The following is a 14,821-nucleotide window of genomic DNA, read 5'->3' on the forward strand; positions in this document are numbered from 1 at the left end:
GCCTTAATAGTAAAGAAAAGCATACGAAGGAAAAAAGATAATAGCGACATCACAAAGAGAAAAGATTCTCGAGCATTGCCGCTTAAGCTATCGCTGCTTAGTCCAATATTCGAATCTTTCATGTATTCATCTGCAGTTCAGTTTATTTATAGAATAATGTGCCTGTAAAAAGTCTCTATAATCAACCTATTAGAAAATACTTGTTTCATAAAAAATTGAATGATTTGAATTTTTTTTTTTTTTTTTTTTTGTAAAAGTGATTGCATGAGGGGTCCTATTCGTCATCACATTATTATTAAAACATTCATGAAAACATAAGCACGCTCATTCACGGACCACAACACGATCCACAACCAACTAAATAAATGTCAGCTGATTTCGTCATAACAATCAATGTACAATGGCTCTAAAAGGGTGTAATGCCTCTTGTCAGTTCAAGTTAACTTCACATTTTCGTACTCGCATAAAGTAAGAATCGCATAAATACTGACTACAGACAATCAAGCTATGTTATATGTGCAGATGAAAATATGTCAACTGCAGATGGCACCAAGGCAAGGGAACTCCTAACTAATGGCTCACACCTTAGATGTCAAGAGAGGACTTTTGATACTCTGGCAGTCTACAATGAAATTGAGCACTTGCACCTCGAAATCAAAAAACTCGGCTTGTAATCTCTATTGCCGAGACATTGGTGCTGTTGGCAGGGACGTTGGCTGGTTGTAGAAACCGACTTCTGAACCAGGGAAACCCTGATAGGAGCTTGCTGGAGGTGTAGGGAATGGTGGTAATCCACCAGACACTGAAGTTCCAACTACTGGATAACCCGGCAGTGATTGTGGCTGTTGGCTCAAGCTGTAGTTGAATGGCATGCCATTATTCATTGGTCCAGCAGCTTGCATGAACTGAGGCGGTGCTGGGTATGAAGTCATGGGTGGGAGGGGTGGCGCAAGAGGTGGAGAGGATGAAGGAGGAGGTAGAGGCTGTTGCACACTGGTTGTGCCATTGTGTAGGAGGGACTCTGGATGGGTAAATGGAGGAATGGTTGGCTGCTCAGGATTTTGAGATGGTATGTAAGGCGTTTGGTTGTTCTCGAGCCTAGGACGCTTTTCGGAAGCATAATCACCGGAAGAGTCCTTCACCGGATTACTAATGGCACCCCCAGATGCCAGCGAGGAAAGGACCATAGACAGCATTTCGGCTGATGATGTCGATGCTGTCAGCTTCGCAGCCACAGCAGCAGCAGCAGACTTCCGAGGGTCTTCCTCATTGTGGCTGGACTGCTCAGGATAAGATGGTGCCCGCTGTGAGTACATTACTGGGACGGATTGTTCCCTCTCTGCTGGTATGTAGGTCTGAGGTGCTATGGATGTCTGGATGTCTTTCAAGCTCTGGTTGACCAGCAATTGACTACCATTGCTATCCAGTAACTGTTGGCAGATAGTGTTTGCCTGCTCCGACTTTGATCGAGCAGCCTGAAGCATTAATATAACTAATAAACAATCCATACTTCACAATAAACTCAGAAAGAAGAAAACTCAACAAATTATGCAGTCTTCTACACGAGCATGGTATCTCATCCCTAGCAAGCATAGAAAGCTTAAATAGATGAGTTTTTCCTTCTTCATCATAGGGCAATGAGTGGGCTGGTGGCATGGCCATAGAGATTCAGTAAACAAAGAATTCTCAAAAATCTGTAACTTAGTAGCAGATGTTTTTGGCTTTTGATGAACCACAAGGATTGTGCATTATGCCTCTTCTAAGTATTCAGCTTGACTAACTATTTCAAGGATTAAGCACACCTGTAATAGAATTCCAGGCATGGCCCATCTAATGCCATGTGCCAAACAGGTGGGACTTGAGCATAGCTCAAGGAAGTGACACAATACCGGGCCAAACACTTCAACCCGACCAAGCAGCAGGATGTTGGATAATAGTGCATCTCTAGCTTAGAGCTTCCACTCTATATTTAACTTTTTTGAAGGGATGCCTTAACTTCTACAAATATCTAGGCATGCTAGGATAATCGATCTAAACACCTTCTACTCAAAGAAACTTTCATCAGATGGCGCCAACACACAAAAAGTAGGAACTGACCTGAAGTTCATTACGGACTCGGTCCAACTTGAATTCCTGATATTAAACCAATGTCAGTATGAACTCGACCAAATCTAGTTCACTTAAACTACGTACAAGTCAAACCAAAATTCAAACCTGCTCCTGAAGAACCTCCCTAAGATGAGACACAAGCCTTGTTCTTGAGGATTCAACTGTGGTTAATTGATCAATGCAGGTCCTCAGTACAGTAAACTGCCCCTGCACCTCCTCCATGAATGCAGAATCATGGGATCCGCCTGTTCAAAAGAATTTGGTTTGACACAGACAGTTAAAAAAATAGTGGAAATTATTCTGTACTTCAAAAGAAGAAAGTCAGATCAGTTAATTGAGAATTCCATTATATTTTTTGACTCTCCAACACAAGCATTCCCTCCGTCCTAATCACCAGCTTATTTTTTGACCTTATTCATGAACCGATGTCCCAATAACAGAAGGGCTTAATTTTATGTAGCATAATCCAGACCTTTTAAAATGATTTCACTCTACCAAAGAGTTAGGCAATGAAACCACGAGTTGAAATGCTCCTGATGTAAATTTATTACAGCAGACAACACACACTTCTCACAATATTGATATTGATTGACAGATGCTTTAACATTTTCATTGGTTGTGTTGATTACATTATTCAAAAGCCAAAGAGGAAAGCCGAAGAGGAAATTTCATGTTAGATCAGCCAGCATCTATCCATTAAAGTCCAGAATCGGCTCACACTACATTTGGGAATTCTTCCACTTCAGCTGGGTAGAACAAAAAGGACATGACCCATAAGGGCTAGAACAATAGCCCTTGCCCATATTAGGTTGATCCCATATTGTTTTGCCAGAGATATGCAGGGATCATGAGTTCACAATAATTTCTATAAACAGGAAAAAAATTTGAAGAATAAAATCCATCAAGTGTAGTTTCCTGGCTAGCATATAAATCATGAAGGGGAACTATTGTTATAAGAGACAAACAAACATGGTCTACAGTTTTTTCCTCATCCTTCATGTTTATGCATTGAGGTATATGTTTTGCTTGTCCTTCTTTCAAGAAACATGCACTTTTCTTTCACTTTTGACCACAAATTGTTCATCGCTTGTGGGAAGAAAACTAACCCTTTAATTTACTTAAAACAGAAAACTTGTTCATCTGGCTAAATTTTAATTTTATAACTTCCATAATCAATCTTAGAATCGCTCCACGTCCTAGACAAATGAATTTCATTAGAATAAAACATTCCGGATTCTGCATTCACGTTTTTGTACCACCATTGGAACATTCCATGTTTTGGGTAACTCTGGTATGGACGGTACACAACCAGAATGCTTGATAGATGATTGGTTACTCAAGGGTATCCTACTGGAAAAAAAAGCTATATGTGTGTTTATTTCCACTTCAACACCATGATAATTTAAATATTATTCAACTTCCAAAATTGTGGTAAAATTATACATGAATCGATGCGCCACCATTTGAGTTTTGTGAAACTTAGAGGAGCCTCTGATTTTAAAAAATTCAAAATATGTAGGCTTTAAGATTTATATAAACAAAACGCAAAAAGTAAAAAGTTCAAAAAAAAAAAAATCCCAAATAGATACTAAGGTGATATAGATTTAGAGAAGAAACTGCATTTCGAGTACCTGAACCCCTGTCACTGCCAATTTCTTTTTCTACTTTCTCAAAACAGCTGACAGCATTCCTGCATTTGCTCAATATGACCTCTTCATCCACTGGGCCACTACAAAGATGTTGATAACCTGACACTATTTTGTCCATGATATTTCCAACAGGCTGTTTCTGTTTAAAGTAAGAAAACTTTTAGGAGAGAAAGGTACAATAATACTCATCTACTTTCTAGGAAAAAGAAAGAAAGCAATTAAAAAAAGAAAAAAAAAGAAAAAAAGGAGTACTGAAAATAACATAAGCAGACAGAATTTAAGCTACCAGCTTATGTCCCATATCTTTTCCATTCCTGTCACTGTTCTCCAGGTGTCTGCCGCCAAATTCTTCCTTAAGAATCTGGCCCCTTGAACCAAAGACTTTCCTCTCTTCCCATATGTTAATCTGCAGGTACAGCATGAATGCAACATCACGAATCAAACAGATTAACTAATGCAAGCATTAGCTTAAATAACTCATTAAGCACCCACCCCCCCCAAAAAAAAAAGAACAAAAAGAAAACAAGAACAAAAATGAGGCCAGGCAAAGAATAGTGCATGCTGGAGAAGAACATTATAGAGCTTTTACGGTAAGAGAAACATGGTCTGCATTGTCTACAAAACAACAGAAGCATAAAGCATGGCTTCTCAAAACACTTCATCACCATAAAACTTACACAACAGCTTCCAGAAACCATCCTTGTTATGATTTAGTACCATAATGCCTTATGGAGCTGTGCATTTTTGGAGGGAAAAACAAGCCATTAAAATCTTAGAAGATCATAGGATCTTTACCAGATCACAAAAAGGAATTTCCTCTATCTTTAAGTCACCAACAGTCTTAGTCCAAGACTACACCTAAGAATTCTTTTAAAGCTTCAGATACAATTTTAAAACAAGTCTTGAGATCCTTGTCCAGAGCAACTCACGTTTGGAAAGTCATGGTACGTATCATCCGAAAAATATAACTGCACTATCCTTTAGATGATTGGCTCATTTAGATGATTTGATTACATCAAGCAGACTTTGGAAAAGATACAGTCAAGAAACCGAAAATATAAATCCTAGACAAGGGCAAGAACCAGCAAAACCTTGTTGCCAGCTGGCAAGCAGCTACACAGATGTTGCCAATCAGCAATGGGTAAGTCCGATTCAGAAGAGAGAGAAAGAAAGAGAGATGAGATGAAGTTAATGAAGGCGCTTAACTCTCCTATTAGTTTCCCCAAAGAAAGAAACAGAATTGAAGACAGAAGATGGAAAAAATTCCTTCGAAATGATGCTGACCCCTTTAAAGCACAGGGAATACCAGCATACCAAACAACTGTACTAGATTGAGGTCATCAAAAGAAATTCTAGCAGTTGAACGCTTTAGTTTCAAAACCTCATGACATATAGATAGATGAGAACTGAAAACTCTGGCCACATCGAATACCTTGCATGATTATCAAGTAGATAATCAACTAAAATAAAGTTGCAGCTGCACAGGGAGATGTTCACATGCATGGAACATTTCCAGCATAAGCAGTATCCATATAACATTAATGTATGTTCAACAAAATAAAGTAGTTGATATCAACCAAAGAAAATATTAAATGATTATATAACTGATACTTCCACATACAGTGATTTCTAAGGGGCTAGCTTTCATCCATAACCAAACAACCCTGGTCCCACGTAATGTTACCACAAATAACAATATGGTCACTAATGGTCGATATATTGCACTCCAAAAGGCATCCCTTATTCAAGCAAGAGTTTTGCACGAGTTCCACCTTCGCCTATTAAATAATTCTTTAGTTTGATTGCCAGAGATCACATCACAGAGCAGAAGACATGACCATATAAGGTCAAGTTTGCTGATTTGACTTTGCCCTTACATATTTGAATATTGCCTAAAAAAACATACGCCGGCAAAAAATGGTATAGCAGAAAGCAAATTACAAAATGAATCATCTGGAGGATGAGGAGTGGAAACGAGGACAAGCCATAGCATAGTTATCAAATCCTCACAACAATGCCCCCATACAAGGGAACTGAGAACGAATTTTGCAAGGCCTTTCTTTGTTGCAGTCATTATTTAGTGACCAGCATGTATCTTCTTCCTGGGTTCTCATCCTTTTAAAAACATAGTTACAAAATGTACAATATTCAGATAGTTTTCTTTCATATTAAAGAAAGGCATGCCAAGCATTTACGAAAAGGTCATATAGATGTACGGCAAACAAAGTTCCAAGTTACAAGCCCAAGAGACTTCTTTAGATAGGAAAATAGAAACTCATCTGATTGAATCCATTAGGGTATTTAGGCTCAGGGAAGAAGAAGAAAATAAATCGCTAATGAAAAGACAAAGGAGTGCACCAGTAAATCACATGAAAGCAAGTGGAGTAAGAACAACATACCAATCGCAGGGCAGCAGTTTTTCCAAAATCGTCCCCATTTTGAATCACATCACGAAGGGCCTCTGGAAGAACCTTCCAGAACTCACCAACAAAGTCAGAACCCTTTCGCCTACTGTTTTGCAAAATATCATTCGCAAGATATAGAAAAGCCACACGCTGTTCCCTAGCTGAGCAGTGAAACTGCCTATCCCATGTTTCGACCACTTGTTTTGCCTTGTTCATATGGAAAATACACCAATGTGACAAAGCTTAACAGCATTAAGGACACCAACTCAGGAACAAACACCACTTTCCAAATATTAGATAGAACAGAGAGTTTGAACTCTAACAACAAGGATTTAAAGATCAAAAGAAATCGACAAACTTGATGGAAACAGTCAGCCGGTTCTGAAAGCCAGTAATAAATAACAAAAAAACAAACCATAGAAAAAAGACCAAACAGAGTGCAGTAGCACCAATAACGTAATTGACCTCCACACAACCTAACATAGCAGTCGACCAGCTCACGAAATATGTGAGTTAACTTAACATTGGTCTTCACTTCCCTCTCGAAGAACCCCCAGCATGTCAATGGAGAATGTCTACATATCAGCAAACAACATATTAAACCAAAACAGAAGGAAGGAAAAACCTAGTATAACGTTTTAAACGCCAGAAGCTTGACCCATCTACAGAAGTGTAGGCACACATTAAAGAAATTTCTTATTGGCAATCATCATAACTTACTAAAGAAAGCACATTTTTGTGGGAATTGCTGGTGCCAAACAATCAACAAGAAGGAGAAAAGGATACTCTCTATGCTTGTCTGTGAACTGTTAAGCTTTGCTAACTTTTCAACTAAAATCTGTGGATTGAAGGTACTGCCCATTGATGCGAAGAGATTAGACTGGGCAGATTAGCCCCAGTCTACCTTAAAATTTGTTGAACCTCCGCTGGAAGCAAACACCTGTGGAGGGAAAGGGGGAGAGAGAGGACAAAACAATCAAAATCCGTAATGGAAATAGACAGCTGAACACAATAATATCAGTGGAGCGCATCAGTACTCTAAGTTGTGAGATTAAAGTTTTAATTGTTCGTGGAAGATTTTCAACCAATTCCTACACAGGTCCAACTTGAGTTTGTTGCAGAAAACCTGACACTATCTGCATAGAATGACTACATTACTTCCAGGACAAAGTCATGCATTGAATAACATTGTCTAGGTAAGAAAGGTTCAAAATGTTATCCTCCCAACGGGTCTATAGAAAGGAATGAATTATAAAGAACAAAGTGAGAAAAAACAATCTATGAGGTGTTTTAGAACAGATCTCACATCTAACTCCATGATTTTGACAGCAACTTATGGAGGTATTATTAAAAGAATACAAATAAGAAGAAAGAAGATTTCCACAGACATGGACAACCTAATAGGATCACAAATTCCACAGAAGCTTCATATCAAAAAACAAATTTTGGCAACTGATGAATTCTAAATTACGTTATGACATCATAAAAAAGAAAAAGGATACTAAACAAAATGAATGCACAAAATAACTGAACTCCATATAAAAGATCCACATTTCACAAGATAAAGAATGACCCTAGGGTTTATGAAAAAGGTATACACTATAAGGACTACCAATCAAAATGGTTGAGCACAACAAAACCAAACACTATAGAAAATATTTAAATCTTAACCTGATTCTAATAATCATATAATTTATAGAAGAGGTACATGCTATCAAAGTATGTGATGTGAATATTCAAGCATTGACATACCCATTACCTTCTACATATGCTGGACACAAATTTAATGCGGAATTTTATGGATCTATCTGCATATTCATCATGGAACAATATACTACACTACTATTATGACCTTGTGGTAGGAAGAAGCTATTCAGTAACCAGTATCTTATTTATTGACTAAACAACAAATCTCCATGTCACCAATAGAATTCTAGTGCTATACTTTTTATAATAAATAAGGGGGAAAAAAAGCATTCTTCATATCAAACAGAGGGTAACACTGAGAAATGTGTACTACTGGTACACAGAAACACAATTAGAACTGCATTTATAATACAGGGGAGAAAATGGACCATCACGCCCGCAGGAAAACCTCCAAGTTTATAAGCCTCTGTTCCCTGAGAAGATCTCAGAAAACTGTAGCAGCACAGAAATCTTAAACTGAGAATAGAATAAAATAGATTCCTATCGCTATTTTCCTGTGAAGGGTCAAACCATAATAGGCTCAATCTCAGAGAGTCCTGTAGTGTATTTTTACATTGATGGATACGCACATGTCTAAAATTGTGGCCCTGTATTATGGATTCAGAAACAAAAAAATTAATTTCATCCATTGGTTCAAAAGATCTGGAATGTTGGGGCTCTTGGTTTTTGCAGACCATATACGGACATTTATTAAATAAATCAACAATACGGTATATTGTCAAATTGTGGAAGAGATTATCTTAAATTTTCGTATGAAGAAATAAGAATGCTAAAAAGAAAAGCAAAATCTCTATTTGCAAGGCCAATGGCCTTTTCGAGCAAACAGTCAACAGCTAGTAACATCATTTACTTTGAAAAAAAAATTATGTTGCCCACTCTACAAGGATTAAAGCAGTTAGAACTAGCATATAGAACCCATGCTCCATACCGCATGCCCATTTGATGATAAATTCTATCTCAGTTTTTCTGTGCCATTTATTATTCATGGATAGTTTTCTGTCTAAATTACGAATCGCCTTTTGTAGGCACCCCCGTGTTTCCCTATATCTCATATGCAGAAACTTAATATTGTAGCAAAAAAAAAAAAAAAAAAAAAATGGAAAGAGCAGAGGATTGCTTTCTGTATTATCTTAAAAGAATTCTGACTCAGAGTTTAAAAATCTCTCATGAATATATCATAGCCCCATCAGTTTCAACCAAAAGTGCAGAGCAATATATGACTCTACTGAAAATTCTAAAACCAAAGGATGCAGCAGTCCTAATAAAATTCTTAATGTAAGTGGCATCCTGACAAATTCTGCAGAACCAAAGTTTTCTCACCATCCAAATCAGGTGCAGCATCATCAGAGCATGACCAGAACCACTTCCGATGCCAATGATTGAGAACCAAAAAAACCTCCACTAATCAATCAGCAACACAAAACACAAAAAATTGCATCTTTCCAGAACACCCTCTAAACCATAGAACACGCGAAACCTCCCACACGAACTGCGACTAAATAAAACTCCGCCGAAACCTCGAAGCTGCAAATTAACTACTCCCAACGAAATCACCATTATAACTCCCCCCCCCAAAAAAAAGGCACAAGAAGCAACTGAATACACAAGCTAAGCTCCAAGTCCGCACGCATCCTCGAAGAGAAGAGCCCAAAAACACGCACACCCTCTCAAGCGGCGCAAGCCCAACAGCACAAAATCTCCTCTTCTCCCCTCTCTCCACCGCGACGATTGAAATTAAGAGCCTGGCAATTTGAAAAGAGAAAAGGGAGAAGAAGAAAGAAACCTGCTTTACGCGAATGCTGAGCGGAATGGCGCGGCGGGAATCAATTAGCGGCGGCGGCGGCGGCGGCGGGGCGGGGCGGCCGATTCCGTCGTTCATTGCGGCGGAGCGCCGGAAGAGAGAGAGAGAGAGAGAGAGGTGAAATCGGGGCGAAAGAACACGAATTCGGAATGAAACGAGAGAGGAGAAGTAGGAGTAGCAGAAGAAGAAGAAGAAGAAGAAGACGAAGAAGAGGAAGAACGAAGAAGAAGCTGCGCGGTGAGGAGAACGTGGTTTAGAGAGAGAGAGCTGTGGGTTTTTGCAGGGAGCGGTGTTTGCGTGCGAAGTGATGGAAATTGAAACGAACCGCAAGCTGACAGGGCGAATTTACTAGATCGGCCTCGCACGCTGGGAACGACACACCTTCGCAAAATATGGGCTCGGACTTTGGCTCCCCTCTTTCGCCCACGCTCCTCGCATGCGCCCGCCCACGTGGAGGGAGCAAGTTCCATGTCATCATCCTCCGGCCACCTCACCGCCTGCGGACGTGGCGGCGCGCATCTGCCTAATCAGATCCCCCACAACTCGACACGTGGCGAAATCAAGTTGAAGAAGATTAAGAGCTCGTCCACAGCGCTGCGAATCATGAATTTATGACGACGTTAGCTTTTGGTTAATGTTTCGAAATTGCAATGGCTTGCCAACTCTAGTTGTCTAGCTTTCTTCACTCTTGCACGCTCCTTTTATGCATTCATTTTGTTGGGAGCAACTCGACGTGTTGGGGAGTTCATTTGATATATCCTAATGTTTGCTAATCAAGAGTACTTAATAAAAAGGAGTTCCATTATAGTAGAATGCTGAAAAGGAAGAAATCTAAATAAGGAGGAGTATTATTTAGGGGAATTGAATTGAGAACCGTTTGGATCGGCCGATACTTGGCTTTTTCCAAGAGTGTTGGTCCGAATCTCAATTCCATCAGTAATTTTTAGTCCGGTTCCCAATTCCAATAGGGAATCTGATCGACTATATTTTTAAAACTTTTTAAATTTCTTAAAATAGCAACAAACCCTAAAATAGTAACAAGTCCAGTGTTTTTCTTAGGAGAAAGATTTACCTAGTCTATTGTGCCATTTTTACAGAAAAGGTTTGCCTTCATAATGTTGAAATTTAGAGATGACATTGCCAAGTGAATTATTACATTGGATCGGACTGGATCAGGAACTAATTACCCCTATTAACAGTATTTGTAAACACGAGAGATCTTGATAGTTCATCAAGTGAGGATGTGTTTTGTGAAAGTTGTAAGGATTTTTAATGAGAGAAATATTGTTAGTGTTAATTATAATCCTTTAATTATAGTAGAGTAGTTCTAGGATCAATGTTCTATGAATTTTCCCATTTTTGGTTTTCCAGGTAAAACTTTTTGGCGTATTGTTGTTCTTGTCTCTTGTTTACTAGGTTTTTTAATTTTTTTTTTTTTGCAAAGAGAATATACTACCACATATTGCGCAATTCTAATAGTTAGAATTTCGTTGCATTCAATTGCAATCCAACTCAATTACAACACATTTTACTTTTCCCTAATTTCTTTTTCATTAGGGATGGCCTAAAAGGAGTCATAAATTCTTAAAATAGGAAGTGTTTCCTTTATAATGAACTATGACCCTTAACTTGAGCTCTAAACTGATCAAAATACTAACTAAATCAAATTTAATACAATAATAAGTAAATTTGATGATTTGGAAACTCTATAAATAACAATATCAAGCATTTAACTCAAAATGAGCCAAACTTTCTTAAAACAAACATGATCGAAGCACCAAAAAAGATGGTGTATAACTTTAAATATAGCTTCTTCCATCTTATTCTACACAAGGAATATGCATGAATAATGCACTCATTCCTAGACCATTGATGGAGGGGCAACCCCTATAAGAGAGTAAGAGCAAGTCTAATCTTCCTTTGACCTAAGATAACTAGTGCTGTGAGAAGTAGGGCGTTGGTGGTGGCCATTGTGCCAAAACTCCTCATTGTGGCGATAATCGAAGTGTTTTTGATGTTGGGCGGTCTTGAGTCTTTGTCACCTCAAAAGTTATAAATCCAAACTAGTTGCCAACCCAAAAATAACTCTAATAGAAGGCATTTTTATAACTGGTGAAAAGATCTCTTCAAAATCAATTCATTTCTTTTTACAAAAACCCTTCACCACAAATCTAACCTGTCATCGTGGTTGCAAACTACTTCCTTTTATCTTTGACTTTTACACCAACATATTTTTTTAGTGTTCTAATGCCCTTAGGCAACTTCACCGATTCAAATTTGTGGTTCTCATGAAAAGATTTGAGTTCCTCTTGCATGACTTCATGTCACTCATTCTTTTGATTACTTGACATAGCACCTTCATGAGTTTTTGGTCTCTAGCATAAGTGAATAAGGCATACTCATGCAACTAATATCTCTATGAAGCTTTTTGTTCTATTACAGATTTTCTAACTTGAGGTAGAATCGGTTGTTATTGCTCAATTGGCTCCTCTAACTCAATAGACTACTCTTGGTCAACTGATTATTCTAGCTCAATTATTTCCCTATATCAGTTGAAGAATTAACATTCAATGAGGGCTCAATATCTTTATGATTTCCATGCACTTCTCCTTCACATGCAATATAGCAAGAGGGTTTAAGCTGAAACTAGCAAGAGTGTAAGCCACATTCTTTAACCCCCCAGCTTATCGATGTCTTCAATGGTTTGATGCTCAAAGAGCACTACATCTTAGCTTCTAATAACCTTCTTTGCAATTGGATCCCATATATATTGTAGCCAAACTTTTCGTATCCATAACTAAATTAGATACATTGCTTAGACTTGCCATCAAGCATGGACCTTTAATCTCTTGGAATATGCACAAATGCTTAGTAACCAAACACTTTTAAATAATTATATGAAACATCTTTCCCACTTCAAACTCTTAGTAGAAACATCCCTTAAGAGGATTTGATGGAGAAAGGTTATCAAGTCCACTACTGTTCTCATCACTTCACCCTAAAAGGACTTGAACAATCTCACATAAGAAAGTATACCATGAATCTCACCATTAATTCTCTAATTCATTCTCTCCACTACTCCCTTCTATTATGGTATTTCTGGAACAATCTTTTCAAACTTGATACCATAATCTCTACGATAATGTTCAAATCAGGCCTTCGTATTCATCACCATTGTTAGCCTGAACACATTTCAACTTCTTCCTAATTTCTCTTTTCACGTTGACATGAAATTTTTTGAAAGCTACAAGCACTTGGCCTTTATATTTCAAAGCAAAAGTTTATACTTTTCTAGAGTAGTCATTAATAAATGTCACAAATTATAATGCACCAATGAGTATTCCAGCATCCAAGCAACAAACATTAGTGTGAACTAAACCAAGTATATCTAATTTTGTGCGTGGACAGGAACTATGAAATGAGAATTCATGTTACTTACTTATCAAGCAATAAGTACATTCTTTCAAATTTCTCTCTTTTAATGGTAGATAATTCTTTCTAGCAAGAGTTTCAAGCACCTTCTCGCTGAGATGAACAAGTCTCTCTTTCTAATCCTTCCAAGTATATTAGTAATTTTGACTCTATTAAGTTGTTCATCTTCATGATCCTTCCAAACTTGCCATAGGTTAACTGAGGAGTCATCCACTGCATTTACCTCTTCCTTATTCAACTTAGCTTACATAGTGTAAAGAGTGCAGGTCTTTTTGCCTTTAGCCACTATCATGGAGTTTTTAATCAATTTCCATTTGTCATCATAAAAGAAATTGTGATAACCATCATCATCTAAGGCACTAGGGGAATCAAGTGAAGTCAAATGTCCAAAAAAAATGTCTCACATTTTTCAAAAACAAATTACATTCAACGTTGATTTTCAAATATACATTTCTCATAACCTTGGAAACACCATTGTTTCTTATCTTAACAAAGTGTTGTATACTCCAAGTGCCAAAATTTGGCACACGTGAACACTTAAGGGCAAAAACTTCCAAAAGATGCCAAATCAAAGAAGAGATGAACACCTAAGTGCCAATAGTGAAAATATCCGGCCAAACTGCTAATGTGGCATTTTCCGATGACACTTTTTACTGACACGGCAATTATTTTAGAAAAGAATAATCCACTTGACATTGACATGGTTAAATAAGCCTAAAATGACATTTTTTTGCCTTTAAATTTGATTTTAAATTAAATACTAATTAAATTATTTAAAAAAAAAATAGAGGAGGCAGCATTTAGCGAGGGCCTCCATAGCCTTGCCATCCCTACCCCACCATCGTTGGAAAGGGCCGATGACGGTGGGGTGAGGGCCAACAAGGGTTGCCAGGCCCTGACCAGTGGTCGACAACCCTAGTCAATCATAGGCGAAGGCCTATAGGTTCTCGACCAGATCTAAGGTGAGTGGTCGCGGTCTTTCACCCTATCCAACCATAGGAGAGTGGTAGCGAGGGCTATAAAGGCCCTCCCTAAATGATGTATCTTTTTTTTTAAATTTAATTTAATTAATATTTAATTAATAAATTTGGGGGCAAACGATGTCATTTTACACATTAATTGCTAAGTGGATATTCTTTTGAGTCATGTAGACCACTTTTATTATTAAAATAACATCACCTTGGATTTCTGGCAAACCTCGCCGAAGTTGGCACTTAAGTATCTAATTTTTGAAAAAAAATGGCATTTAAGTATACATTTTGAAAGTTTTGACACTTAAGTGTTCATCCGTGTTAAACTTTGGTACTTTGGGTGTACTTTTTTCATTATAACACAACAAAATCACCATTGCGATAGAACATAAAGTAGTCACACCATGGGGTGACATGAAATGAAGTTGCAGAATCAATAACCTAACTCGAGTATTGGCATATAATGTTTACACGAGCATTGTCACATATGGAACAATATCACCATCGGATGCAATTGTCATTATAACTTACTTCTTTTTTTCTTTCTATCTCCATTTCTATCATATAATTTATCTCTGCTTAGTGGCCTATATTCTTTAGTATAATGTCTCATCTTACCATAATTGTAATACTTCACACTCCTTTTCAGCCTTGATTTCAACCTTCTTCTTGGCTTACTTCTGTTATCATTACTCTTAAGAATTTCTTGATTAATTTCTTGTCATGTAAACCTCTGATTTAGAAGCA

The 14,821-nt window shown here is 37.8% G+C and overlaps 1 protein-coding gene across 1 annotated transcript; it reads right to left on the reverse strand.

Moving 5' to 3' along the window:
• Positions 1–358: 358 nt before the first annotated feature.
• Positions 359–9,998, reverse strand: LOC104414718 (regulation of nuclear pre-mRNA domain-containing protein 1B). Its single transcript, XM_010025880.3, has 8 exons — positions 9,654–9,998; positions 6,950–7,103; positions 6,158–6,405; positions 4,045–4,164; positions 3,741–3,897; positions 2,215–2,354; positions 2,098–2,133; positions 359–1,475 (listed from the first exon to the last, which is right to left on the reverse strand). Exons 2-8 carry the CDS (start codon positions 7,023–7,025, stop codon positions 678–680), a joined length of 1,575 nt encoding a protein of 524 aa, XP_010024182.2. The 5' UTR covers positions 7,026–7,103; positions 9,654–9,998; the 3' UTR covers positions 359–677.
• Between the last annotated feature and the right edge of the window lie 4,823 nt (positions 9,999–14,821).

Source organism: Eucalyptus grandis, chromosome 8, assembly GCF_016545825.1.
Source record: "Eucalyptus grandis isolate ANBG69807.140 chromosome 8, ASM1654582v1, whole genome shotgun sequence".
Lineage (NCBI taxonomy): Eukaryota > Viridiplantae > Streptophyta > Magnoliopsida > Myrtales > Myrtaceae > Eucalyptus > Eucalyptus grandis.

What these genes read in the sequence shown, in the direction of transcription:
- LOC104414718 (XM_010025880.3), bottom strand. Translation starts at nt 7,025, where the DNA reads ATGGGCAGTACCTTCAATCCACAGATTTTAGTTGAAAAGTTAGCAAAG. An exon ending in GGGAGGTTCTTCAGGAGCAG is followed by an intron (nt 2,134 to 2,214) that starts GTTTGAATTTTG and finishes GTTTAATATCAG; the next exon opens with GAATTCAAGTTGGACCGAGT. An exon ending in GAGTCCGTAATGAACTTCAG is followed by an intron (nt 1,476 to 2,097) that starts GTCAGTTCCTAC and finishes TTAATGCTTCAG; the next exon opens with GCTGCTCGATCAAAGTCGGA.